Raw genomic sequence first — 27,851 nt, 5'->3', positions numbered from 1 at the left:
AAGAGAAGAAAAATTAAGTAAAAAAAAGGGGAAAAACCCTAAACCCAAATCTCTCCCTCTCCGTCTTTCATCTTTGTTTTGAGCCGTCACCCACCACAGTCACGCTCTCGCCGGAAACGACCTCCGACGGCCACGACAGCAGCGGCGAACGGTGGGTCGACCTCCGCGACGACCTTGAACCGGCGGCGGCAGCAATCCTCGAGCACGACACGAACGGTGGCGCCTTCCCCGCAAACTCGGCGGCTCTGCGTCTCGAACTCAGCATCTCCGGCGAACCACGGCGTTGCTCCTCCCTCCACGACCACATCTGCAGCGGCGCGTCTCCTACGGCTACTTTCAGCGCTGACCCACAATCGATCGCAGCCAAATCCGTGATACCCATCACTGTGGGCGTCGAGTTTGCAAGCCCGAAGCTCTTCGAACTCAGATTTGCAGTATCGGCACTGACCCAACCATAACCCAAGAGGTTTCAGTGTGAGTTAGTGGTTAATGACTCATCTAACTTTGGTTTTCGATTTCATTAAAGTATTTTGAATTGGTTTCTAGAAACGTATCTCTTTTCATTTAGGAGCCTTTCGACAAAGTTTAGGAGTATTAGGACGCCCTTTGTGTAAATAGTTCTTACTTGGGGATTTCGTATGTTGTGTGATATTATGTGATGCTTGTTTGCTCTTGCTTACACATTTATTACTAATTTATATTATGTTGGATAGACTGGTTGGTTGTGTTCACAAAAGCATACTAGATTATTTGTGAGGAATCTTTTATGTTATCGACCATACTAGCGTTGTTGTGATTTGATGTGATTGGCATATTGCTTGGTTGAAAGCATGTATGTTGTGTTTACTTTACAGGATGCTGAAATTTTGTGAGTTAATTGATGCATGGGCCATGAGTTAGAAAGCATGTTGCATGACTTGCTGTGAGAGTTGCAACGACACTATTGGGTATCGAGACTTCGGGTAAAAATGGTCGAGGGTCGATACACCAATTTTTGATAAAAATTATAAGATGAGTGGTGAGGCCTCGATAGTGTTTTCAAGGTACACCTCAAGGGGACAAGTCCTTAAGGCGAGAGACGATAAAAATGCGAGGTCTGAGTGAAGCGAGACACACCTTAATTAATCAATAAAAATTATATATATAGAGCATAAATTTATATAATAAACATAGTTTAAAAATATCAAAACCATAAAATATCAATAATAAATAGCGAATACATCAAAATATTAAAAAGAAACATATAATGACCAAATTCTATTGACAAAGTTAAAAACAAGAACAAAATTAAACTTTAAAAAAGTAACAAATAAAAAAGTAAAATAATAACAAAAGTAAAACATGAAATAAAAAAGAAATAAAAAAAGAAATGAAAAAAAGAAACAGAGGTGAAAACCTAAAAAGAAACAGAGGTAAAAAAAAGTAAAATAATAACAAAAGTAAAACATCAAAGAAAAAAAATTGAAAGAAAAGATATGAAGGTGGTCGCCTTGGCACCATTAAAATAAAAAAAAAAGAAAGAGTTGATTTCCTACCGTCAATGGTGAGTGCCATGGTGAGTGCGCGCCAAGTCAAGCGCCCGATTGAAGGCAGTCGCCTTGGCACCATTCAAGGTGCATCCAAGCGAAATTGCCTCATCTCTCGCCTGGATACATCTCGAGAACACTGGGCTTCGGGTTAAAACTGTTAAGGATCTATGTGATGAGTCTAGTTGGAAGACAAGTATTGAGACTTTGGGTAGAAATGGCCAAGAGCCAATATGTTACAAAGTCATTGAGACCTTGGTAAAAATGGTCAAAGGTTCGAGGCTTTGGATAAAAATGGTCAAGGGTTGAAGGCCGAACATAGTAGAGACGTGCAGTGTTTTAAAAGTCTTAAGGCGGCTTCAAGGCTTTTTCTCAACGAGAGGCGAGGCGTAAGCCTCGAGGCGGTATGAGGCGTAGGCCTCATTTCAAATAAGGAATCACAAAAATTTTAAACTTTGTATTATAAAAGTACAAAACATACTTAAAAAATCTAACAAAAAGAAATATCTCAATAGTCCATTAATGTACATCAATACATCTAACCTTTCAGAATCATTATCACTAAAAAAACAAAAAATAAATCAAGAAAAAATTTGGAAAACAAGTTGAGGTGAAAAAAGAGAAGAAAAAAGGGAAAAACAAAACTAAAAAAAGAGAAGAATAAAACTTGCTACCCTTAATACAGTATGTAATGACCAAAAGAAAAAAGAAAAAACAAAGCAAAATAGAGTAGATAGGAGGGAAAGAGAAGGAAAATAAAATTTTAACACTGCTGATTTACATTTTTATTCATTGTAACAAATCAAGACAAACCTAGTTTGTCTTTTAGTTTGGTCTAGGTTGCTAATTAATTATAGAATAATAAGATTTTAAGTTTAAAATAATATATCAAACAAATGTCTAAGGCAATTATTTTTCTGTCAGAGCACTAAACCACCTTGGTAATTACACCACCTTATTAATTTCACCCACCACCGCCAAAGACCATTTTCATTTGAGGCTAACGCCTTTTAAGCCTCAAAGGCTTAAGAACAGAGGCTTACGCCTTTGTCATCTAAGGCGTAAGCTTCTTTTTATTTGTTACAGGCGTAAGCCTTGAGGCATGATATAGCCGCCTCACCTCAAGGCGCGCCTCAAGGCTTATGCCTGATCGATTTTTAAAACATTGGAGACGTGTCGAGGTTATGGGTAAAAATGGTCAAGGATTGGTATGACTTGAAAGAGTAAGTCTTTGAGGAATAGGTTATAGGTAGAAAGAATTAGAGATTTATGATGTGGGGTTTGACTTGTCATATAGGTTACATGTTTAGTCAGCGCATGTAAATTGTTTTACTTTATGTAGCGCATGTAAATTGTTTTACTTTATGTAAAGCATGATATTCTGATGAGCTGATATTTGTGTTTTTGTGAAAAGCAAGTTGGTGGTGCACGGCCATTCAAGTAAGGGCTACTTACTAAGTGGTTTTGCTAACCTATTCCCCTTTTAGATTTTGCAGGTAATGGTGTGATTCACGAGAACGGTGATGGCATGGAGGGGACTTGGTTCGAAGGACCATATAGTTGTTGTTTAGTTTTCTTTTTATAATTTAGTTTCTCCTTTACTGGTTTTGGATAGGATAGTTGCAGTTGTTTTTATTCTTAGTTTAGGTTGTCCCTTGCGTCAGTGGATTGGTTTTGTTTAGCTTTCTGTTAAAGGTTTGGGTTGTGAGATTGAGACTTATTGAAGTTAAGAGTTACTAATTTTGTTCAAGACTCTTGTGAAAACATAGTTTTTCCTCTTGTTGAGTTGAACTTTATAGGTGGTTTTAGTAACGGTGCCCCCATTTGAGTCGGTGGAAATTTGGGAGCGTTACACAAAACCCCCATTTTGCCGCCATGGCAGGCCTTCGGAGAACCTCCACACCACACTTGCTCTATTCCTTCTATTCCTCTTGCCTCTCTCCAGCATCTCCCTCTCCAGCAACCACTCTCCTCCTTGGAAATTTCCACCTCCGCCACTCTTCAAACGCCGCTCGCATCAAGGATGATAAGGACCCATGGTGGAAGGAATCCATGGAGAAACTTCGTAACATTGGGATCTCCGCGCACATTGATTCGGGCAAGACCACACTGACTGAGAGAGTTTTGTACTATACGGGTAGAATCCATGAAATCCACGAGGTCAGGGGAAAAGATGGGGTCGGTGCCAAGATGGATTCTATGGATTTAGAAAGAGAGAAGGGGATCACGATTCAGTCTGCTGCTACTTACTGTACCTGGAATGGTTACCAGGTAGAATTATGGATATTTTACTAATTTATAGTCGAGGTTTTGAACTTCCAAGTGAAACAGTTTTTGAACTTTTATTTGATGACCATGATAAAACCACTTATGTGAACCTCTTACCAAACAAGTTAGATAGAAGATTTGCTTTTCATATTAATTATTTGTCTAGTTTTATGACATCGTGTCTAAATGAACGTAAGTTAGGACATTTACATGTATTATATACTTTTCTGATGTGGTATCTGTTTTGGTGAAGAAACTTGTAGTCTGCATCAAGAACTTTTGAACTAGTTTTTATTTATTTTTTATTTTTTGTTTAAATATCTTGAACATTTGATTGCAGATTAACATTATTGACACCCCTGGTCATGTTGATTTCACAATTGAAGTAGAACGAGCCTTGCGTGTTCTTGATGGTGCCATCCTCGTCCTTTGTAGTGTTGGTGGTGTGCAGAGTCAGTCTATTACCGTTGATCGACAGATGAGGCGATATGAAGTTCCTCGGCTTGCGTTTATCAATAAGCTTGACAGGATGGGTGCAGATCCGTGGAAGGTTTTGAACCAGGTAAATATAAAAAAGAGTGCTTGTTGTCTTTTATAATTTTTCTTTATGGATTTCAAATTATTGGAGGCCTCGTTTTCTCTCTAATTATTCTTTATTTATATACTATTGAAGATGATAAATTGGAATTACAATATGCTAGTACTAATAAAGTGTTTTTCTCTCTCTCATATATGTCTATATTGAAGATAATTCATTGAAATAACAATATGTTCTACTAATCAAGTGTTTTGTTTATTTTTTCTTTCCCCTAATTTTTTTTGATAGGTTTTGCTTAATTATTATGAAACGGAAAGAAAAACTTATAGATGATCCTCAAATGTAATTAAATTGGAAAAAAGGTCTTATGAAGTTTTGGTCAATATTTGAAAGGATTTGGTTAATTTTGAGTATTGGTGTAAATGTATGCATCCTTTTTCTAAGTACAGTTTTTTAATACTATTTTAAGTTTTTGTAACATCTCTGGCGGCGGCTTCCCTCTCTTTTGTATATTTCATTTCATTAATGGAATTCTCATTTCCTCTTGTATTTTTCTTTCATTGCCATGGTCCTATGTTGCTACTAGTCATAAAAACTTTGCTACGGGCTCGGTGGTTCCTATGTAGTTAATGTATTGAAGCTAGTCAATAATATAGTTTTGTTGTTGGTGATAATGGGTAGGGTACTAATCTTTGTACTGAATTAGATTTCTTTGTTTTGAAGGCAAGGTCTAAGCTCCGGCATCATAGTGCTGCTGTGCAAGTTCCAATCGGCTTAGAAGAGGAATTTAGGGGTCTTGTTGATCTTGTACAGCTTAAAGCTTACTACTTTCAGGGTTCCAATGGGTAATTTTCCCAACCAACTACATATAATATATACTTTTGATCCTCATCTTCTCATGGTTTGTTTATTGCAAAGCAGTGATAAAGTTACGATCGAAGAAGTTCCTGCAGACATGGAAGCTTTAGTCTCAGAAAAGAGGCGTGAACTAATAGAAATGGTTTCGGAAGTCGACGACAAACTTGCTGAAGCATTTCTTTGTGATGAACCCGTATCACCTGCAGAACTTGAGGTGCCTATTCAAGTAATATAATAAGAATAATTTATTTATTTTTCCAGGAAGGGGTACGAAAGAGTAGGGGTGCACAACAACATTGACAAAACTGACAAGCCAAGCTGATCCAAACTGATTTTTTCGTTTACAGTTTGATTTGTTATACTTTTAAAAACCAAAATATTAGGTTCAATTTCGGTTTGGGATTATAAAATCGAATCAATCCCAAACCGAACTGAACCAAATATATGTATATATAATTTTATTTTTATCTTTTTGGCTTTAGCTTTTCAGTTCTTTAGTCCCAATTTTGCAGTGACCTCATCTGAAGTGTGCCTCATGCCATACAGCCTTAAGCGTGATTTATGTTTTCATGTGATTGACGCTTTCATTTTTTTATTTACTTCTTTCTTATCAAGCTCTAGGCTTTCTTTTTTATTAGTCCTTCTCCAGACCCCACCCCACCCATGCCCATACACCTAGCCGCTGGTGTTATCAATACCATCATGTTGGTCTTTGTGCAGCTGCAAACCCTCACCCAAACTCATAACCATGGCACCTCTTCCTAATGTAGATTGAAAACGGGCCAAACCTCTACAATTGTATGATATCCATTTGAGTATAACACTTGAGGATTGTATATAAACACGATAGTCAGCAACAAAAAACTCAAGAGTTCCAGTTGAATTTAAAGTTTGTTTCATTGGAGCACTTTCGGACACATCTTTTGTGTTTGTACTTTTAAAATTGAATTTAAAGTAAATGCAGATCCGGTTCTCTGTTTTGGTCCTTTAATTTATTGCTTTATGAAATTAAAGAGGCCGTTGTATGTTATTTTCAACGGATACTTGTTGTTTTCCTTAATCAATATCTCTCTCTTGTATAAATAGGCTGCAGTTCGTAGGGCAACTGTTGCACGGAAGTTTATACCTGTATTCATGGGTAGTGCATTTAAAAACAAGGTACTCATGCTTCTTCAATGTACTTCTTTGGATGAGAGCTGTCTTAAATAGAGTTTCCCTTTATAATTTATAATGTTCAAAACTATCATTGGTTGCTAAGAATGTCTAGTGTTCTTTAAGTTGTTTGTGCATCCGTTAGAGATGCTTTCTTGATGTTATACCATGTACATCATTAGAACAAGTAGATGAGTTGAGATTTATCTCTTACCACACTAAATTTCATCATGTCATAGTTCATTTCCTTTTTGCTAAAAATTTTCTTATAATGATATTGGTTACAGTTTTGGCGAATTACCCATCTTTGATGTGATCTTTAGAAAGATGAACATAGGTTAGACTATGTTACTAACTATTAAATCCTGAGGTGACCAAAAAATTACTGAAACATGATTAACTTTGTAAGTCTGCTTGGTTATTGTTGAGCATTTATCTACCAAAACTGGATTCTTGCAAAGAATAGTTGTAACTCTGGAAAATAGAATACCCTTTTTTTATGTTCGGGGAAGGAAGCTGCCTTTAACGGTATGAATACCCTCCTTTCCTTTTTTGAGGCCATCTCGGGGCTTAAGATTAACAGAGGTAAGAGTTCGCTTTTTCGGCATTAATTGTGATCCCTCAAAACTTCTCCATTGAGCCTCCAAAGTTGGGTGTGAAGTGGCACATCTCCCCTCTTCCTATTTAGGCTTTCCCTTGGGTCATAATCCTAAGAGTATTTTTTTTTGGGTCCCGGTGTTGGAAAAGATTCAGAAGCGACCGTCCTTATGGAAGAAAGCCTTTTTCTCCAAAGGGGGATACTAACGCTTATTCAGTTGGTGCTAAGTGGGATTCCTTTTTACTATCTTTCTCTCTTTAAAGTTCCTGTATCAGTCAGTAAAAGTGTGGAGAAAATTATGAGAGACTTCCTTTGGTAAGGGGTGGACGAGGGAGGTGGAGCTCACTTAGTTAACTGGGAGGTGGTTTCCAAGTTGTTGGAGGTCGGGAGTCTGGGTATTAGGAAGATGAGATCGAGAAATGAGGTGCTTTTGGCTAAATGATTATGGTGGTTCTTTCAAGACTTTAGTGTCCTGTGGCGTAGGATTATCGTGAGCAAGTATGGATCGCACCCTTTTGACTAGGCCTCAAACAGAGGGCTTGAGGTTAACGCTAACAACCCCTAGAAGGCTACCTCCTCGGGCTTTCCTTTCTTCTCCCAGTTTTTGTCTTCTTTAGTTGGCCTCTGTGTTAGATTCTAAGGGGGTGTTGTTGTCTCTTTCTTTAGGTCTCGACCGGTCTTTGACTGACATAGAATCTCGGGAAGTGGTTGAGTTGCTTCTCTTGCTCTCTGATGCTCCTATTTTTCAAGGTGGAAGGGATATTTGTGTTTGGTCCCCTAGTTCGTCAAAGGGTTTCTCTTGTTGTTCTTTCTTCAGGCTTTTATCCTCTCCTGACCTTTCCCCTTTGGTCCCGGTGTTTGCCTCGCTTTTGAAAGTGAAAATTCCAAAGAAAATTAAGGTGTTCGTGTGGCAGGTCTTACTTGGGAAGCTTAATATCATGGATTGTGTTCAAAGGAATTCTTCGTGTTGCTTGGGACCGCATTGGTGTGTTCTTTTGTGGCGTTGTCCTTTCTCCCAGAGCATTTTGGGGCAGTTTTGTGAGACCTTTGAGGTGGCTTCGGTCCGTAATAGAGTGCAGGGCTCTGTTGGAGGAAGTGCTTATGTCTTCTCCTTCTGGGGAAAGAAGGAGTTTTTTGTGGCAAGCGCGCTCCTTAGCTTCTTGTGGGGGATTTGGCTTGAGAGAAATGATAGGATTTTTAGGAGCGTGGAAAGAGATCGGGAGTCTATTTGGGATCTTATTAGATTCAATGTCTCTTTATGGGGATCTGTTTCAAAGTTGTTTTGTAATTATCTGATAGGCTTGATTCTTTTGGATTGGAGACCCTTTCTTTATTGGGGTTCTCCCTTGCGGGCTGTTTTTTTTGTATGCCCTTATACATTTGCTTTTGTTTTCATTTGTCTTAATGTAATGCTTAGTTTCTTATTAAAAAAAAACTCTGGAAAATAGAATCCGGCAAGAAAGACAAGAATATGCGAAGTTTGGAGAAGTTCTGTAAGGACTCTAAAATAAATATATTCAAATTGAAATAATTATAATATTTAAATCAAAGCTTTTATTGGAAGTTCCTGGCCTCTTAAGAAGTTGAATGTACTTTCCTTCTTTAGGGTATGTAAAAAAGAAATAGGAATTCTTTTGTGTACTCAATTATAAAGTAGATAATGGTAGGTTCTTTCCTTGTTCAAAGAATAAAAATATTTTGAAGGGGTCGACCTTTCATTTTATTTTTTAAACCAATACATTTTTTTTGATCTATTTGGGATTTCAATGGTTGATAACTCAAATCATTGCTCAGCCACGTTGCTGTTTGTAAGTCCTGCTGCCATTGTACTATACAGCTTACAGCTGTCTGTTAATAGTTGTTTCATGTTTCTCATGTATGGATTACAGGGAGTACAACCACTTCTAAACGGAGTACTTAGTTACTTGCCTTGTCCAACTGAAGTTAGTAATCATGCATTGGACCAAACGAAGAATGAAGAGAAGGTATCTGGTCTAACTAAACAATTTGTGCGCTAGTTATTTTCCCATGATGATTTGAGGATTGAAATATGTTATTCTGGTGTATTTTAGATTACACTGAATGGTACTCCAGATGGACGTCTTGTGGCACTAGCATTTAAGTTGGAGGAAGGTCGTTTTGGTCAGTTGACATATTTGAGGTATTTCATGTGCTATGTACAAACTTAAAAAGAGCATAAGGGTAAAGGTCAAAAGTCCATGATACTCAGATTCAGTCTTAGTCAAGAGAAATGAACCAGTGGAAGAAAAATTAAAATCAAAAGAAAAGGGGCGACATAATAACTAACTTATTGTTTAGTACTTTATGCTTCTAGTTAAGTGGAACGATTATTTTTTTTGTGGCGTGTGTATTTGGGACTTTGATATATTTTGATGAAGTGGGACTTGGATATATAATAGGATTTATTTTTATTTTTTTGAGAAAAATATATAATAGGATTTATTTTTATTTTTTTGAGAAAAATATATAATAGGATTTAATTTTCTTATAAGAGACATAATATATAACTTGATTTTACATGATTTTCTTTTCTTTCTTTGGTTTTTTTAGCTAGCTTGTTTCTATATTTGTCTGTTGTTTTTAATTTAAGTGGCCCAGATAGGTAAATAATGTCAAGATTCAGTTAGCTAAGTTGGCGACTCGCGTGATGTTATCTTCTTGTTAACATGAATATGAATGAATATTATTAATGTAATTATCTTCTCAAAGAAAGGAAAACAAATGTATCTGCATACTCATACATAATTGCATTCTAGTTCTACATTGTCCTTGATTACTGATGTTACCATATTCTTCCCTCCAATGAAGAATCTACGAAGGCGTCATCAAGAAGGGAGAGTTTATTGTCAATGTAAACACAGGCAAGAAGATTAAGGTTAGTTTAGGACATGTGTTATTGGTTTTGATTTTTGTCTAAATGTTGAAGCTTTTTTGTTTCAGCCTGGTTATGCCAAGGATTTGTTAGGAATGCCTTTAGAGCAGTGTTTTGAACGTCAAGGCGAGATGATGTGACGAAGCCTAAAAGCGCAAAGCGCCACTTTACGAGCTTCTGTAAAATTAAAGAAAAATATAAAAAACTAATAACGCTAAACGAAGAAACCTAAGAAGCACGGATACGGATACGATACGACACGAACACGGTGATACGCCAATTTCTAAAAATATAGGACACGGACACATTGGGGACACATTATTTTTTTAATAAAAATTTAAAAATACATGTATATATTGATGTAGTAGTATTTTTAAATAAATTAACTACACAAATAGAACATTTTGTTGGTGAATTAATGATAATAATACAAAATCTACTCAATAAAATATTAAATAAATATTACCTATAACTATTATTGATAAAAATAAATAAATTCTTAATTTTTAAAATATAAAAATATTAAATAAATTATGCCTAAAAATTAAATTAAAGTTTAAATAATGTGATTGGTTAATCTAGAAAGTTAAAACACCTATATATTTATTTGAAGAAAAAGCTCCCATCCGTCCATCATGGAGGATTGTGAAGAGAAAGGTTGTTAAACATTCAGTCATTAACATTTCTCCATCTTCTCCATTTTCATTCTCTTCCTCTCCCCATTCTTTTGATTCTTTTTCTATTTTCTCCTCAGTCTTCCGACTCACATTCTTCTTCTTTCTTTCAATTTTCTTTTTTTCTCTTCTACTTCTCCTCCGTTTGGGCCGCAAGTAGGCATCATCAATGGCAGAACTTCCGATGGTGGCAGTGGCAATTGGCATGCCTTTTTCCTAGGTTTGAAACCAACAGCCGTGTCTCATCCGTGTCCCAGCGTGTCTGAAATTAGGAAAAAAATAGGAAAAAAATCAGACAATTAAATTAGGCTGTCGGACACGTGTCTGGAGTGTGTCGGACACGTGTCTGGAGCATGTCCAAGTGTATCCGTGTCGGACACAGACACTTCGCCTAAAATGGGGTGTCTGTGCTTCGTAGGCAGAAATCCTTGCGTTTAGTTTTTTTTTTTTAATCTGTATTGCTGCCGGCATGTAAATGGGCCTAAAGCCCAGAATCTTTAATTATTACGAAATTTTCGCGTTTTGATTCTTTTCCTCCTAATAAGATTCACGAGTCACTTCTTTTCCTTTTCTATTCTTCTATTTCTTCTTCCTTCACTCCAATCTCTCTATTTATGATTCTCCCGCAGCAACCAGTTTCCTGTGATTCTTCCACAAGAACCAATTTCTACACTAGATGTATATTTTTATGTATTTTTATGTATTTTTATATATAGTGCGCCCAGCACAAAAAGTCGATGCTTTTTTTGCATCTCGCTCTTAAGCTCCAGAGGACTATTCCACTTTAATGCGACCCGAGCTTTTAAAATCACTGCAGTTTATGGTAATTAGGACTTTTTTTTTAAACAAGAAACGAACTTTTCATTGATATATGGAAAAAAATTGAAATTGTTCGAAGATACAAACCTTGAAGGAGTGAAAAGAGAGGAAGAACGAGAAAATTAAAATAAAATTAATTAGGACTATTATTAGCATGGAAGAGTATTTTAGTAATTAGCCAAGGAGTCGGTTATAAATAAAGGGAGTGGAAAGGGATGGAGGTAAACAATAGTTTAGTTGGTTAAGGCTGGAGTAACTCAAGAGAGGGGTTCTGAAGGAGTCAGGAGAATAAAATAAACCTTATAACACTTGGATCTTCGTTAAGGCAATCTAAATTTAAGATGTTGGCACTACCTACCAGATCACCACTATAATACAAAAAGTCCTCTAATGCATCTTTAGTGGCATTGTCATTAGTTGAATTTATAATGACATGACAAAGGAGATAAAATTCATTAAAATACCCAATGTATTTTATAATACCCTTAAACTAACTCAAACCTTCAATTTCCAAAATTAGAGGGAGGGGCAACCAATTTTGAACCATCTTTTGAGATATCTTCCATCATAGACAATAGGAAAAGGCTCTAAGATCATTGATGAGTGAAATTACAAAAAGAGGGGGAAGAAAATCCCATCAAAACCAAAGAAGTTACAGAAAACATCTCCAGTTGGTCAAAAGTGTAGGCAAGCTATATGAATGAAATAAGGGAGAAACTTTACACCAAGACATTGCAAGAAAAATAATGTTATAAAGAAGACTAATGAAATGTAGCTCTTTATCGACAAAGAGTCTATGATTCTTTTCGTTCCAAAAAATTCATAAGAAGCTATCATGATGTGCTTCCAAATAATCTCTTTCCTTTCTTGAAAGGGTGTCCCACAAAAACAAATGATAGTAAGGCTTTGATGTTGAGAGGTAGCACAACTTTCCAATTGAATGCAAGAAAAGGATCACATCCTATAATTATGTAGCAAGGGCGCATAAAAAAAATGTAGCAAGGGCGCATGCATGGAACGAGATTGTGATTCTCCATCTCTTTTACACATAATGCACCTATGGGGGGATATAGAGAGATGAGGGGTTATTTGTTGAAGTTTGTCCTTGATGGCTTTGTGAGCGAGCTCCCATATGAAGAATTTTATCTTTTTAGGGTAGGGATCACCCCATATCACTTTGGCAAGATAGGTAAAAATGTTCAATCCTTTGGTTCTATATCGATGAGGAGAGATTTGGTTGAGTAAATTCCTTTTTTTGTCAAGAGGCCATATCTATAAATCTTTGCTTGTAATCAGTGTTTTTAAGGCGCAAGGCGCACCTCAAGGCGACGAGCCTCGTTATCGCCTTAAGGCGAGAGGCGATAAAAAGGCGCCGCCTGAGTGAAGTGAGGCGCAGTTAATAAAATAATAAATAAATATTATATATAGCAATTTTATGTATTAAAAATACTCTAGATGAAAATATTTATAAATCTATTTAATGTACAAATAAATTTTAACTTAAATAATTAAGTAAAATAAAAAATTTTAATTTAATAAGATATTAATAAAATTAGTGGTTAAATAGAAAACTAAAATTAAATAAAACTTAAATCATAAATTAACTTAAATAAAAGAATTATAAAAGAATTTATTTCACTCTTGCCTGCCAGATGGCAAAGTAAATGCAAGATGGCAAAGTAATTGCATGCAATTAGTGCCTTGAAAACCTAAAAGGGAAGAGGAAAAGACTCCACCAAACCTCAAATACCAAAATCTCTTTAATTCTACTTTTTATTCTTCTTCTACTTCTTCCTCTTTTCCGATTCTTCATCTTCAGTTCTTCTTCTACTTCTTTCCCGAGCACAACCCGTTCATAGGTGAGTGAGACTAGATCTTTTGGCTGTCTACAAAGAAGGAGATGACTTCATAATCCTGCAATGACCAAGCAAAGGCAGTGGCGGTGGTGGCAGTGAAGGATGAAGCAATAGTGGCAAAGGAGGAAGGTTTTCGGGTGTGGGCATTTGAATCTTTGGGTGTAGGTTTTCATCTTTCTAGGGGTTCTTTCATGAGTTTTTAACATTATAACAAAAAAAAAAGAGTCGCCTTGCTTCTAAGAGGCGCTCGCCTCACCTTATGGCAACGGCGCCAAGGCGCAGCAAGGCGCACAAAGGCGAGCGCCCGATTGAAGGCGCTTGCCTCGGCGCCGTTCAAGGCGCGCCCAGGCCAAAACGCCTCACCCCTCGCCTTAGGCGAGCGCCTGGGCGCGCCTTGAAAACACTGCCTGTAATAAGATTGATGGATGCTAGCTTGTTAGATACAGAATCCCATTCTTCTATTTCGTCATCCTTGAGGTGTCTCCTGAACCCCAAGTCCCAAAATCCATGGTTTGAACACCAAATCTCTTTAACAGAAGCGGTTTTCCACAAGGAGAGGTCAAGAAGACGAGGGAAAAGTGAAGCGAATGTAGTGTCCATTAACCAACAATCAAACCAGAAGGATGTAGAGGCTACATCTCTGACATGGGAGGAGGTGCTATTGAAAATAAGATGCCGCTGTTTATAAATGCTTTTCCACGGTCCATGTGCATTTTTTATATGTTTTGAACCAACTTTATTGTTGTATGCTTCGGCAGAATATTTTGCGTCAATAACCCTCCTTCAAAGTGCTGTTTTTCCCCTCGAAATTGCCTAATACACTTAGCCATGAGAGATCAGTTCTTATCTCGAAGCCTATGGACACCTAGGCTGCTTGGTTCAATGGCTAGCTGAATTTTCCCATTTTTCAAGGTGCGTGGAAGAGTTGTCGGCACTGCCTCTCCAAAGAAAGTTCTTGAAGATCTTCTCCATAGCTAAAGCAAGCAACCTTGTTAGCCAATGCAAATAGAGATAGGTAGTAAATGGGAAGGTTAGATAATGTAGCTTGAATCAATGTGTGTCTATCCATTTTTGACATATATGAATGCAGCCATGAGTGGAGCCCTCGTTCAATTCTCAACCACTGGTGCCCAAAAAGTAGTGGTGTCAGGATTAGCATTGAGGGGGAAGCCAAGGTATGAGCTTGGCCAATTACTAACCTTGCAGGCATATAAATGAGTAATGGAAATCAGATTCCTCTTCCATATTGATGCCTAGAATCTCATATTTGTGGAGATTGACGTCGAGACACGATGTCTTGAAAATTCTTGATGATTCCCAAGAGATTTTGAATGGCTTCGATATCATCACTGGAGAAAAGGATAGTGTCATTGGCGAATTGGAGGTGATGAATGTGTAGTGAGTCGGGTCCCAAATCGAAGCCTTTTTTCAAATTCGATGCAGCAGCTTGATTAAGAAGTCGGCTAAGATTGGAGCTTCTAGTCGGACTTATTTTGTATCAATTTTTGATTGGAGCTTCTGCCTACCTAGCAACATCCCAGATTGGCTCGAAACAATCCTCTTATCACACCCTTTTAAGAAGGAAAAAGCTATCCTCTGGATGAACATCTATAGGGCTTTCATTTTGATCATATGGAAAAAAAAGGAACTCTAGAATTTTCAAGGATACCAACCACTCGCACTAACATTTGATAGACTATTATTTTATTTGGCTTTATCTTTATACAAATGTGTAATCCATTTAATAGTTACCGTTTGAATTCTCTAATATCCAACTAGAGTAGTTTTTTGTAACCTCTATGATAGGATTTTTTGTAACCTCCATGGATAGGGTTTTTTTGTATATTTCATGCCATCAATGAAATTTGTTTCCTATCCCGAAAAAAAAAAAGTCAGCTAAGATAATCTACCACCAAGATGAATAGGAATGGTGGAGGGGTACCTTGTCTAAGACCTCTAGAAGTAATAATTTTACCTCTAGGCCTCCCATCGATGATGATAGAGTAGTTGGCTATTGATATACATCCTCTAATCCACTTTCTCCATTTGTTACCAAAGCCTTTAGCATGAAGAGTGCCGTCAAGAAAATCTTAATCAACTTTGTCAAAGGCTTTCTCTATGTCCGTCTCTTCCTTTTTTCATTTCCATTTCTCAATGAGTTCATTGGCAATAAGGGATGCATTTGGAATTTGTCTCCCTTCCACAATGGTTGATTGTTACTCCAATATGGTGGGAGGGAGAACCTTTTAAAGTCTAGAAGAGTGGACCCTGGCCACAATTTTATACGTACAGGTAGTGAGGCTAATGGGCCTGTAATCTCCCACCATGCGAGCACATTCTTAGTATTTAGGCAAATATAGGTTTCGTTGAGGTTAGCATTGACGATGCCATTCCTAAAAAAATCTTGAAACACTCATGATGTCATGCTTGAGGATGTTCCAAATATTTTCAAAGAATTCCAATGTAAATCCATCAGGACCTAGTTACTCGGAGACTTGTTGGTGCCAAGATCACAAACTGTTAACCATACCTCTTGTTCCAAAAATTGTTCTTCTAGCCTCTGGCTATGGAAAGCATCAATCGAGTCCCATGATAAGGAGGGAGGGAGAGCTCGGGAGCCGTCTTTTTTGGAGAAGAGCTGCTCATAGAAAGAAAGAAATTTGTTAACAATTTCAGACTCGAACGAAAGACTATTCCCTTGCTTGGATAAGATCTCCATGATGGAACACTTCCTTTTTCTGGAAGTGACGATCCTATGGAAGAATCTGGGGTTGATGCCACCCTCATTCAACGATTTACTTTTGCATCTTGGACGTCATAGAATTTCTTCATTCGCTACCAGTGATAGGAGTTGAGATTTAATGGATGATCTCTGAACTCGATGAATGTCTAAGAAAGGCCCTATTTCCTCCAAATTATCAAGGTTAGCTCTGTTTGGAGCTAGTTTCGCTGGGGTTTTGATACTTACAAAGGTAGTCAAATTCCAAGTCTTGATAATTGGTTTTTGAGCTTTTAACTTCTGGATGAATCCGTGCCTTGGCCAGCCCCTGGCATTTTTTTATCAATATTTGATAAGAGGTAAGAAGCTATTATGGTTCATCCACATATTTTCAAACCTAAATGGGGATGGAACCAATTTCTTGGCCGAAAGGAAAGCAAGATGGGGTAATGGTCAGAAGTGGGTCTACTCAATCTTTTAACCAGCAGATTGCAGAATTTGTCCATGATTGCTTCAGTCACCATGAATCTGTCAATGAGTGTGTTTTAACCATGGATCTGCTTGGAAATTGGGAGCTTCTTGATTGTAATTCATTGAATTCCTAGAGATGATGGATTTGAGTTTAAAAATTCTTCACTAACTATACAAACCTGAATATTCTGACACACTAAGAACTGTTGTCCACAATATCAAGGCTATCAATCTACAACTTTGGTTTTATGGCAATGATTGGAAGCCTACATTTCTCGAAAAAGGAAAAGGTTCCTTTTTTGAGAGGTCGTCATTGCATTTAGATGCCAAGCTTGGGGCATAGTTGTTTGGAGGAAAAATATGTTTGGTAAGATCACCTCCTTAAAAAAGGGTGGCAAACATCTCTTCAAGTGGCTCTTCAATTTTATCCTTCTTATTAATATAAGAAGTAAAAAAATGCAAGATTGAGGTATTATTCGATGCACTGAAATCGGAATCTAATTTAATTAAATAGTTTTTCCTCCAAGATGTGTTTGATTTTTTATGACCACCATTTTGTTGGCTGAGTAATATCATGGGACAAAGAACTTGTTTCCAATAAATTGGTCGATTCTCCAGAAGTCTTGCATGCATTCGGCGGAAAATGGTGGTCAAATAAAGGCACCTTCGAAATTTGATAAGACTTCATGCCTGAGTCCTCCTTAAGTCTCAATTCACATTCGTTCCTAAAATATCAACTATTTCCAACTGTTTCCAACAAGGTTGAACATCTTTGAACTTTCTCCTACTATAGAAAAATTGAAGGGCCCAAATAAACGATTGCTTTTAAGGCATTTGTCATGGAGATAACAGAACACCCCCTCAGACTTCATTCCTGCTGTTCATTAAAATAGTCAGCAGCATTTAATGCATCAACCGAAAGGCTGGCGCCTTCAGATTCTTATCTTTTACATCCAGTGAAAATTTATTATATGCCTAAACTTCCACTGCTTCATCTTCTATTCCTTCATTTACATAAAACCTAGATTTTGAAGCATTTTTCTGTTCACCTTCCAAAACCTTTTTCACTATATGAATATCCAAGATATTGTTGAACATTTCGGATTCAACAAGGGCATAATTGGAAGAAATTATATCAGCATTTATCTATTTTCCATTACATCCCACCACTTGCACAAAGAACTTTCCAAATCTTGGGTGTTTGATCTCAATCTCTGCTGGAAGAAAATCACACAATTTTTTTTTTTACTTAGATGGAAGCTTCATGTCAATCCAACAGATTAAGTGTGTTACTGTGTCAAAAGAAGTGATGAATCCCCCACAATTAATACACTAGACCTCAAAGCAATCCTTCTTCCATAGCATTAAAGGTAAGGGTCCAACCAGCAACCATCTCAATCTTGTTATGTTTCTCAGCGCTCCAGAGTTCGAATTTCAAATAAAACTTTCCCACCTTCTTCCACTTTCCTTCCGCACCAAGATCCTTCAAAATCCTACCATCCTGGAATTTTTGATCTGCAAAGAAAGGATCAATCAACTTTTGAGATTTCTTTCTTCAATGCGACTGAAATGGTCTTCCAATATGCCGGAAAACCAGCCACCCTCTTTTGTGAACACCTGCAGGAACCACCATGCATATTTGGAGAAGAAAGAGCCCTAGGGCCTCCAGCCTACTTGTTAGGGCTTGTTCTCTCCCTGCACATTTATTCCCAAAACAAACAAAACAGAACCATAGACAACAGACACCCCAAACATAAGGACTAACAAACTAACTTGAAGGGGGTGAATTTCCTACTTTACCCTTCCTAACGTAAGTATTGACTATTGGGGCCTCACAAAAAAACATCTTACTTGCGAGGTTGGTTTCCTATTAGATCAGACCCCTCCCTCTTCAACTATATTTCTTTGTTTCCCACTAAAAAAACTATCAAATGTTAGATTAAGATAGACCAGGAATTCAGTTTGGTTATCTATTAAATATTGGAATTTGGAACTAAGATAAGATAATGTGGTTATGTTCTGCTTCCTAAAGTGATATCTGATGGCTATTTTAGATTCTATTTGATGAAATTTTATCTTCATATTTTGCAGGTTCCTCGCTTGGTACGGATGCATTCTGATGAGATGGAGGTAACTTTAACTTTCACTAGCAATTTCTGTAAATGAACTTTGACATTCGACATTTATTAGAGGCTTCTCTTTTAGTAGTTGACCTCTAGGCTTGGTTCTGGTGGCAAGAAGACAGTGGGTCTCTTTCGTTAGTGCATAAGGTCTTTTAATAATAAGATGCATTTCCTCGCTCAAAGATATGTTTCTTTGCCTGCAGGATATTCAAGAGGCACATGCTGGGCAAATAGTTGCAGTTTTTGGTGTAGACTGCGCATCAGGTGTGTCTCTTATCCATGTGTATTTCCCCAAACTGGTATTTTACCCGAGCAATCCAATTTAATATGATGAGGAAGGTTATCCTATATTAAGGCTGAAATTATCCTCGAGGGACTTCAAAGTTTTGATAATTAGAGAAGCATTGGTCCTATTTTACACAGGACATCCTTATGAAAATTTTGAGGTAGTATTATTACATGTTATGCGAGGATGGGGACAGGAGATGTTGAACTGTTTCCTATTCAAAACTTTTTTTTGTATACTAGTATGTATTTTCATGATATTCTACACTGTTGGGTTATCAGGAGATACATTTACAGATGGGTCAGTTAAATACACCATGACTTCTATGAATGTCCCTGAGCCAGTGATGTCATTGGCTGTACAACCGGTTTCAAAAGATTCTGGAGGACAGGTGAGTTGATTCCCCTGTGAGGGTGACTGGGATCAAAGTAGTATTACTCTTTAACTGAATGTTTTTTCTTGACGCTTCCAATAGTTCTCAAAGGCTTTGAATAGATTTCAAAAAGAGGATCCTACTTTCCGTGTTGGGTTAGACCCAGAGAGCGGGCAGGTACCATTATTTATAATTTCTCATTTATATAATTTTTGAACTCCTAGTTCATATCTTAATGCATTTCTTTTACTATTTCTGTGAGCAGACAATAATTTCAGGGATGGGAGAGTTGCATTTGGATATTTATGTTGAACGCATTAGGAGAGAGTACAAGGTTTATTGCATTCTCTCATTTTGTTTTTAAAGATATCTTGATGTTATATATTTGGAGGGAGAAAAAAAAAGAAGATTTCTTGTTTGTGTTTAGAATTGGAACTCTAAGTGGATTATTTTTTTGGGTGGACATGCTTCTGTAGGTTGACGCAACTGTTGGAAAGCCCCGAGTAAACTTCAGAGAGACTGTCACGCAACGTGCTGAATTTGATTATCTACATAAAAAACAGACAGGAGGCCAAGGCCAGTATGGACGAGTATGTGGGTAAGTGCCACTTATATTCCTTCATGGTGAAAATTGTAATGATCTTACGCTTGGTCACTTCTTCATAATAACAGTCTTGCATATAAAATTGAACTAACCATAATTTTGAAATAGAGATTCAAGGCTATTTGGAAGCTATATCGAAGAATCATGTTATGTTTCAGTAGACAAGAACTGGATGCACCTTTGGCCGCAAATTTTAAATAATGTTTAGAATCCAAAAAAGCACAAAAATAGAAAAGAATGGTTTGTATTTCTCGTGTTTTCTATCTATGTTATTTATGTAGTTCATTAATAAACATTAACATTAAATTTTTAAGTATTAATTGAAATATTATTTATTTTAGGGTAAAATGCACTTTTAGTCTCTTAGTTTGAGAGTCGGTTTTTATTTGGTTCTTAAGTTTCAAAAACTTATAATTTGGTCCTTGACCTTTGGAATCTAAAATGTCTTTGAACTCAAACTTGCATGTTAGGATTCTGTTAATAACAATAATGGAAGTTCGACTTTAGAGACGTTTTAGAACCATTTTATAAAGGTTGGATACCAAACTATCAGATTTTGAAACTTAGGGACAATAGAAACCTACCTTCAACTCACGGAATAAAAGTGTATTTATCCTTATTTTTAAATAAATAATAACAATCATAATTGCTCGACAAGAGTATGAGATGTAAATATCTAAGGTTTTTCATTTTTTATATATATATATCTTTTAATCTTGCAAAACAAAAGATATTAGTATTAAGATAGTTAGGAAAATGATTTTTTAAAACAAATTATGGAAGCACGTCGGCACTAGGGGTAAGTCAAAATTGAGAAAGTTAAAAAAAAGTTATTAAGATGATTGAAAAGGAAATTTAAAAATTTGATTTCTAGACAATTCTTTAATCTTTTTTCGTGATATCATTCCCACTCTATTACCGCCTCCATGGAACTCAAAGTGGAACAGAATCAAAATTCTGAATTACAAAAGGTAATAATTGATTTTGAGAGCTCCATATTTATCTTAGTTCCACTATTTACTTAGTTCTGCCCATTCTTTCCCTGAACAGCTATATTTGCACTTTATCATATTCACTGAATTAAAATTGCTTGCCTTTTTAATACTCTTGGCTAATTTCTGTTACTATTTTACTTCTTGTCGTGATAATTATATTGTCCCACGTTTTTTTATTACAACAAATGGGGGTGGGGGATCACGTTATCTAATACTATTTGGGTGAGGTGATGGTTTTAACGACACTTTTATTGGGTATCTATATTGGCAGATATATTGAACCACTTCCTCAAGGATCACCAACTAAATTTGAGTTTGAGAACATAATTGTTGGACAAGCTATACCATCAAATTTTATCCCTGCAATCGAGAAGGGTTTTAGAGAAGCTGCCAACTCGTATGATATTTCTATTGTTCTGAATTGATTGTAGCAATACGATATTATATTTGTTTTTAAATCTTATCAAATAGATCATATTGTGCTCATTTTACAACATCTTATATTTGACTTTTTAAAATACTTGGCTCAGTGGCTCATTAATCGGGCATCCTGTCGAGAACCTTCGCGTGGTCTTGACTGATGGTGCTTCTCATGCTGTTGATTCTAGTGAACTTGCATTTAAGTTAGCTGCAATATATGCATTTAGACAGGTACATCTCTTATCCAAAGTTTATTGTTACCCCCCAAAGCCATCACCATGGGAGAAAAAAAAGGACTTAGAAGAATATTATTGATCATTTTTTTGTTTTCCCGATGGCAGTGTTACACGGCTGCAAAACCAGTGATATTGGAGCCTGTTATGTTGGTGGAAGTGAAAGTACCTACAGAGTTTCAGGGAACCGTTGGTGGTGATATCAACAAGTGAGTGGTTTATTTATAGTCTACCATTTATTGTCTCTAACCAAGAACTGAAGTGAAAGTTCTTTACAATTTTTTCTACTTTGCTGAAAGCGTTTGTCCCACTTTACTTTTTCAGGCGAAAAGGTGTTATTGTTGGAAATGACCAGGATGGAGATGACTCTATAATTACGGCAAATGTATGCAATTTTTCTTTAATTTTTGTGTATCGTTTTATGGCAATCTCATCATTGCTCATAATTATCTCGTTGTGCACTTTTTCGGTTTTTTTCCTACTAAATTCTTGCCTTGCATGTTAAACCATTCTCTGTGTATGTGTATTTGTGGTTATCTAAGTAGGGAGTAGGGACAAAAGACATGTAAATTTCTGAAGTTGTACTAGTACATGCACGTTTTTAATAAAATATATCTGCATGGCCCTAAAGGGCAGCTCTGTTGGCAATGAGACCTTGTGGTATCACATGTCTACCATGCCTTTGAATAAGCTTAATGCCAAAAATTCTTGATGGTTTTTGGGTCTGAGCCATGGGACAGGTGCAGGTGTCCCGGTTATAAGGATAAAAGCTAAAGAGCTATTGATTTCAAATTGTAAAAAAAAAGTATATTTTGAATCATTTAAGTCTACAAAGTAGCTTAAATATGTAGATTTAAAGCTTTGAAATACATCTTATTAGAGATTATCTTCTCACTGGGGTTCTGGTGTGTTCGACTCTCTTTGGGACACGAAAAATGAGCTATCTCCTCCCCTTCCATGGAGTTTCCCTTCCTGCCCACTGGTCGCGTCTGATAATGATTCAACCTGAATTGATTTTCGATGGGAAAACTCACGGTAAGGATAGAGAGCAAGCTGTTCTCATGCGACTACGACAAAAAGAAAAATGGTAACTTTGTTAGGATCGTTGAGAAACATGGTAGAAGAAGTTTTGAGATTACAGTGGAGGTGATGACGGCTGTTTGGATTGCAGATATCGTGGACGATTTTCTTTTGTCCCCTCAGACCCAAAAATTTTTTAGGAAGACGAATTGCAATGGGGGCTTCCTATGGATCCATAAAACGAAAAACAAGAGAGGAAGTTCTCTGGAGGTAACAAGGGTTCAAAGCTTGGGGGGGGGGGGGAACTTGGTGCTACCGTCGGACGTTGACTGCAAAGTTTGGCGGGCTTTTCGTGAGCTGATTATGGACTTTCTGTATGGAAAGGAGGAGATTTTCTCCACACAAAAGGTGAGTTCTTATCCTTCCCCCAATAGTGATCTTTATGTCTAGAAACAAAAAATCCTTCGCAGAGATAGTAAAGACAAAAAAGAAGAAAGTGGAACCGATGGAAAGAGACTTGGAACAGAAGTCTTTAGAAAGAAAAGGGGCTAGAAATGAGGAAGTCAGAATTCTAAATTGGGAAGATACCATAGTGATCATGCGTCGGGATTTCCACGATGATTGGAGCCGCATTTTGAATTTTGTGAAAGAACAAATGGAAAGCTCCTTCATTATCAACCCTTTTCAGGCGGATAAGGTGCTTCTAAAATATCCCTCGAAAGAAATGGCGTGCCTCCTCCTTTCCAACAAACCTTGGGTCACCTTTGGCCCTTTAACGGTAAAGCTGGAAGCCTGGAACCCAGTCCTTCACACTACAACTCTCCTCTTTCCTTCCTACGGTAATTGGGTTAAGATTAGAAATATTCCCTTACATTTATGGACTTTGGCTATAATTATTTAAGGTGATTGGCAATGCCCTTGGGGGCTTCATTGACTACGACGACAGTAACTCCAGCTTCATAGAATGTTTTGATGTGGCTATTAAAGTCAAAAGCAACTACTATGGTTTTATCCCTGCGGAAATCAGTTTGATGGATGGCCCCATCTATTTTCAAGCAAAGGTGGTCTCTTTTGAAGATAGTAAATGGCTTGCCGGAAAAGATGTCGGAGTCTACGGCGGTTTCTCACTAGAGGCGGCAAGATCTTTTCACCAAGGAAGTGCAGACCAGAGCTTCAGCACTATTGATTGGTGGAGAATGGAGGATGGGTGCAACTATCCGGTGGTCAATATACAGTATCCACCTCCATCCCTTTCCTCTATGAGACAGCTGGATAAGGAAACTCTGAACGGCACTTTGATACAACATTCTGATCACATGAAAGCTCAAAAAGGAGAAAAGGATGGAGTGGGCCCCAAGCTTGACTTAGCGAAGAATAAGGACAAATTTCCTGTGCCTCTGTGCACAGAAAGAAAGGTTAGTTTCATTCTCTAAATTTAACCAAACTCTGTTATTTCAAAGAAGTAGAAAGTTTGCTCTATGGAGCCAGCTTCAGTGTAGGGATCGAATCAGAAGGATAAGAGGTTTAAAGGACAGTCAAATTCGTCTGTTTTTAGCCTAAGCAGTGTGGAAGAGGAAATGGTGGTAGCGACACCATTTGCTGAAACTCTGGATGATATCCCTGAGGATTATTTTGACTGTTTTAGAGAAGGCGAAATACGGGAGAGGGGGGTCTTCCCCCATGAAAAAGAAAGGCTCCTGGAAAAGGAAGGCGAAGAGTCCAACTCTTTAACGAGTTTAGAACCATCTCCAGAACAAGAACAAGATTTAGAGGAGGAAGATTCGAGGGAAGAGGAAGAGGAATCCGAGCATTTTCCTTTTTCCAAAGAGCTGGTCCGTAATTTGTGCAAGTGTAAGATGTGTATTGGGCCTTTGTCTACTAAGAGGAGCGTCTCAACGAAGAAAAAAGCTAGAGAAGTTACTAATTCGCTCCGGGCTATGGAGAGGGAAATAGAAGAAGAGACCGACGTAGTAGGGGGACAGAGATGTTCTAAATGAAAGTCCTCTTCTGGAATGTAAGGGGGCTCGATGCTCCTCCCAAGAGAGCTCTTGTTAAGTCTCTTTTGGTTAAAGCTAATCCGGACGTGGCTATCTTGCAAGAAACAAAGTTATAGGCTATAGATGGAAGTTTAATGAAATCTATATGGAGCTCCAGGCATTTAGGTTGGGTGGAGTTGGAAGCTGTTGGGTCGGCTGGCGGTATTATCATCTTATGGAACCAAAATTCGGTGCAAGTAGAGGATTCAGTGATAGGTTCGTTCTCGGTCTCTATTTTTGTTAACTTCAAAGATAGTTTTTCTGGCTGGATAACACGAGCCTACGAGCCTTCTAGCCATAAAGGTAGAGATGATTTTTGGGAGGAGCTACAGGATTTGAATTGTCTTTGTTTTGAGAACTGGTGTTTAGGAGGGGATTTTAATGTGGTGCGAAGAGTAACAGAGAAATCAAATGGGGAAGAATTACTAGAAGTGTGAAGAAATTCAACTTGTTGATTGATGAGTTGGAAGTGGTTGACGTTCCCATGAAGAATGGCTCCTTTACTTGGTCCGGTGGAAGGGAGAGACCGTAGCCACTTGGATAGATAGATTCTTCCTTTCTAATAGCTGGTGGAGGCTTTCAAAGAGGTGGAGTTAATTAGGCTCCCTAGAACGACGTCGGACGGTCCCCCTATGCTTAAAGCTTGAAAATAAAAAATGGGGACCGTCCTTTTCGTTTTGAAAATATGTGGTTAGACCACCCCATTTTCAAGGAAAATGTAGAATCCTGGTGGACTTCCCTCCCTTCTGAAGTGGTCAGGATACGATTTTATGGGAAAATTGAAAGCTCTTAAAGCCTTGTTAAAAAAATGGAACAGAGAGACCTTTGGGGTAGTGGAAGATGCTTTAAAGAATTGTGAAAACAGAATTGAAACCCTTGGTCAATTAGAAATGGATGGCCTGATTTTTGAAGTTGAGAGGAAAGACAGAGAGGAGCTAAAAAAGTCCTACTTGAGCATAGTAATCAGTGAACAAAGAAAGTGGGCTAAAAAATGCAATAGAGGGGGATGAGAATTCCAGTTTTTTCCATAAATGGGCATCGGCTAGGAAATCTAAAGCTAGCATTTCAATGCTAGAAATAGACTCAGGGGAGCTTCTTACTGCAGAAAAAGAAATTGAGCAGGAGATTGTAGGGTTCTACGATCGTCTATATGGGAAGACCCACGCCTCCCAAAAAAGAGGCATATTAGGGGCATTACAGCAACGGAATAATAGCCTCAGGCGTGCAACCACCTGGTAAATTGGGGGAAAACTGGCCTCCCCTTGCAGTTCGGTGGGCTGGATATAGGGGCATTACAGCAACGGAATAATAGCCTTCTTCTTAAGTGGCTTTGGAGATACACTCGAGAACCCCACGCCTTATGGAGGAGAGTGATGGTCAGTATTTATGGTGAAGACAAAAATGGGTGGGGTACTCCCTCCCAAAGGTAGTGCTAGAGGTAGACCATGGTATGAGATTGCCAAAAACAGCACCTTCTCCAAATTTTTGAATTTCAAGGTGCAGAAAGGGAATCGTATAAAATTCTGGTTGGATACATGGATAGGAGAGAGGCCCCTCAACAAAGTTTCCCCTGATTTGTTTAATATTTCCACCAAAAAAAAGGCCACGGTTGCTGCTTGCTGGAATTGTAGTGAGAAGGATCAACCTTATTCATACTATTGATGTGGTGAGACTTGGGGAAGGAGAGGACCATGTAGTTTTGTCACTAGGAAAAGGTGGGCTTTTTTCTACACGTTCTGCTCGGCTCGAAATGGTGGACTGCAACCCTTCCTTAAGATCCCCCCTCATCTTGGCGGTTTGGAATTTCAAAGCTCCAAAGAACATTAAGGTGTTTCTTTGGTCCTTAGCCCACAGAAGTCTTAACACACATGATTTACTCCAAAAGAAGTGCAGAAATTGGCTGATCTTCCCCTCAGTTTGCAGTCTTTGCAATGGAAGCAGTGAAACCATTGATCATATTTTCACTCACTGCCACTTTGCGGCAAGGGGCTGGCATTTTCTTTTGAACATTTTTCGGGTGGCGACATGCTTTCCAAAACATATAGATGATTGGATGTTGGAAGTTCTTCATGGGTGGATGCTTCCTAAGAAGGCTAAATTCATATGGAAGTGTGCTTCCAGAGCTCTTTTATGGCATCTTTGGATAGAACGGAACTCTCAGGTCTTTGAGGATAAAATTACTCCTTTTGACATGTTTTGTAGGAATGTACAAGCACACCGCTTCTCGGTGGTGTATTAATTACATGAAATTCTTTTGTAATCTCAACCTTTCCTTGTTCATGAACAATTGGAAAGAGTTGGTCTAGCTTTTGGGTGGGGTTGCCTCTACCCCAACCCGTTGGTTGTACGTTTCGGTTTTGTTTAATAAAAGGTTCTCAAAGTTTCTTATTAAAAAAAAAAAGAAATACATCTTATTGGACTCACTAAAGGGAAGCAGTGGTTTTGGACCAAGTAAAAGGAGAAAAAAGAGAACGAGAAGAAAAAACGAAAATTAGCTTTGTTAGTTTTCAATATCTTCTGGTATTGTCTTTTGGCCACAAGCAGTTGGAACTTTTTTACCAAATTTGCTTTTGATTGCTCAATATCTTTATTTACTTTTATTTTTTATTTAAAAAAAACTCTCTTTACTTCTATTTCTCATAAACGGTTATTAGGAGGGGAGGAGAGAAAAACTATATTAGTTTATTTTCACGTTATCGTTGTATTCAATCTCTGTACACTAAAAAATCATTCATGCTTTGCAGGTCCCATTAAATAATATGTTTGGGTACTCGACATCTCTCCGTTCGATGACTCAGGTTTGTTACATAAATCTCGTCTGGTGCATGAAACTGAATTCCATTAATTTTCATAAAGATGTTAGTTATTTTTGTCATGATCGAACTACCGATCTTTTGGAATGATATAAGTGCTTTATCAATTGTGCTATACTTGAGTTGAAAAATGGTGTTGATAACGTTGATATTGAAATATTTTCAGGGTAAAGGAGAGTTCACAATGGAATACAAGGAGCATTTAGCAGTTTCTAATGATGTCCAAATGCAATTAGTAAGCAACTACAAAGGCAGTAAGCCAGCTGAGTAGTAGTTTGATGGCTGCAATTGGTATTCTGTTTATGCTCATGCCCCAAATATATGAGATCTTTCTTTTTCATTTACTAGTCAGATTCACCTGCCATGTTTTACAAATCTTGGAACATAATATTTCGCGGTGAAATTTCAAATTTGAATAAATAAAAATATATATATAGATATATATATTTGTTGGGTTATTTGAAAGAGTTCAATAAATAACGAAAGAGAGAAAATAGCAAATATATATTTTAAATTTTCATTTAAATGGACTTGCATTCTGTTTCATTAAAGATAATGTATGTGCGAAAAGTGTTT

At 37.5% G+C, this 27,851-nt stretch overlaps 1 protein-coding gene across 2 annotated transcripts; it reads left to right on the top strand.

Annotated features, from left to right (window-relative positions):
• Nucleotides 1–27,733, top strand: LOC111020094 (elongation factor G-2, mitochondrial). Of its 2 annotated transcripts, none has more exons than XM_022296658.2 (21): nt 1–474; nt 3,023–3,797; nt 4,135–4,356; nt 5,056–5,177; nt 5,254–5,404; nt 6,277–6,348; nt 8,830–8,925; nt 9,013–9,101; nt 9,770–9,836; nt 18,464–18,502; nt 18,699–18,759; nt 19,063–19,172; nt 19,257–19,331; nt 19,420–19,488; nt 19,631–19,752; nt 21,025–21,150; nt 21,284–21,404; nt 21,515–21,615; nt 21,731–21,791; nt 27,207–27,260; nt 27,442–27,733. In XM_022296658.2, the coding sequence occupies exons 2-21, from the start codon at nt 3,402–3,404 to the stop codon at nt 27,544–27,546; spliced, it is 2,259 nt and encodes a 752-aa protein (XP_022152350.1). In that variant the 5' UTR covers nt 1–474; nt 3,023–3,401; the 3' UTR covers nt 27,547–27,733. The 2 variants fall into 2 exon arrangements, with proteins under 2 accessions (XP_022152350.1, XP_022152351.1); XM_022296659.2 differs by having other exon boundaries at nt 3,014–3,797.
• The last annotated feature ends 118 nt before the right edge of the window (nt 27,734–27,851 follow it).

The sequence above is a fragment of the Momordica charantia genome, assembly GCF_013281855.1.
Source record: "Momordica charantia cultivar OHB3-1 chromosome 9 unlocalized genomic scaffold, Mcharantia_2.0 BLBB01000009.1, whole genome shotgun sequence".
Taxonomy (NCBI): Eukaryota; Viridiplantae; Streptophyta; class Magnoliopsida; order Cucurbitales; family Cucurbitaceae; genus Momordica; species Momordica charantia.
The sequence above is the reverse complement of the archived record's forward strand: the minus strand, read 5'-3'. Positions and strand labels throughout refer to the sequence as shown.

Excerpts from the sequence above, each read along its gene's own strand:
- LOC111020094 (XM_022296658.2), top strand. The coding sequence starts at position 3,402 with ATGGCAGGCCTTCGGAGAACCTCCACACCACACTTGCTCTATTCCTTC. Across the intron at positions 21,405-21,514 it reads CAATATATGCATTTAGACAG|TGTTACACGGCTGCAAAACC; the intron begins GTACATCTCTTA and ends TCCCGATGGCAG. Across the intron at positions 21,616-21,730 it reads GTTGGTGGTGATATCAACAA|GCGAAAAGGTGTTATTGTTG; the intron begins GTGAGTGGTTTA and ends TTACTTTTTCAG.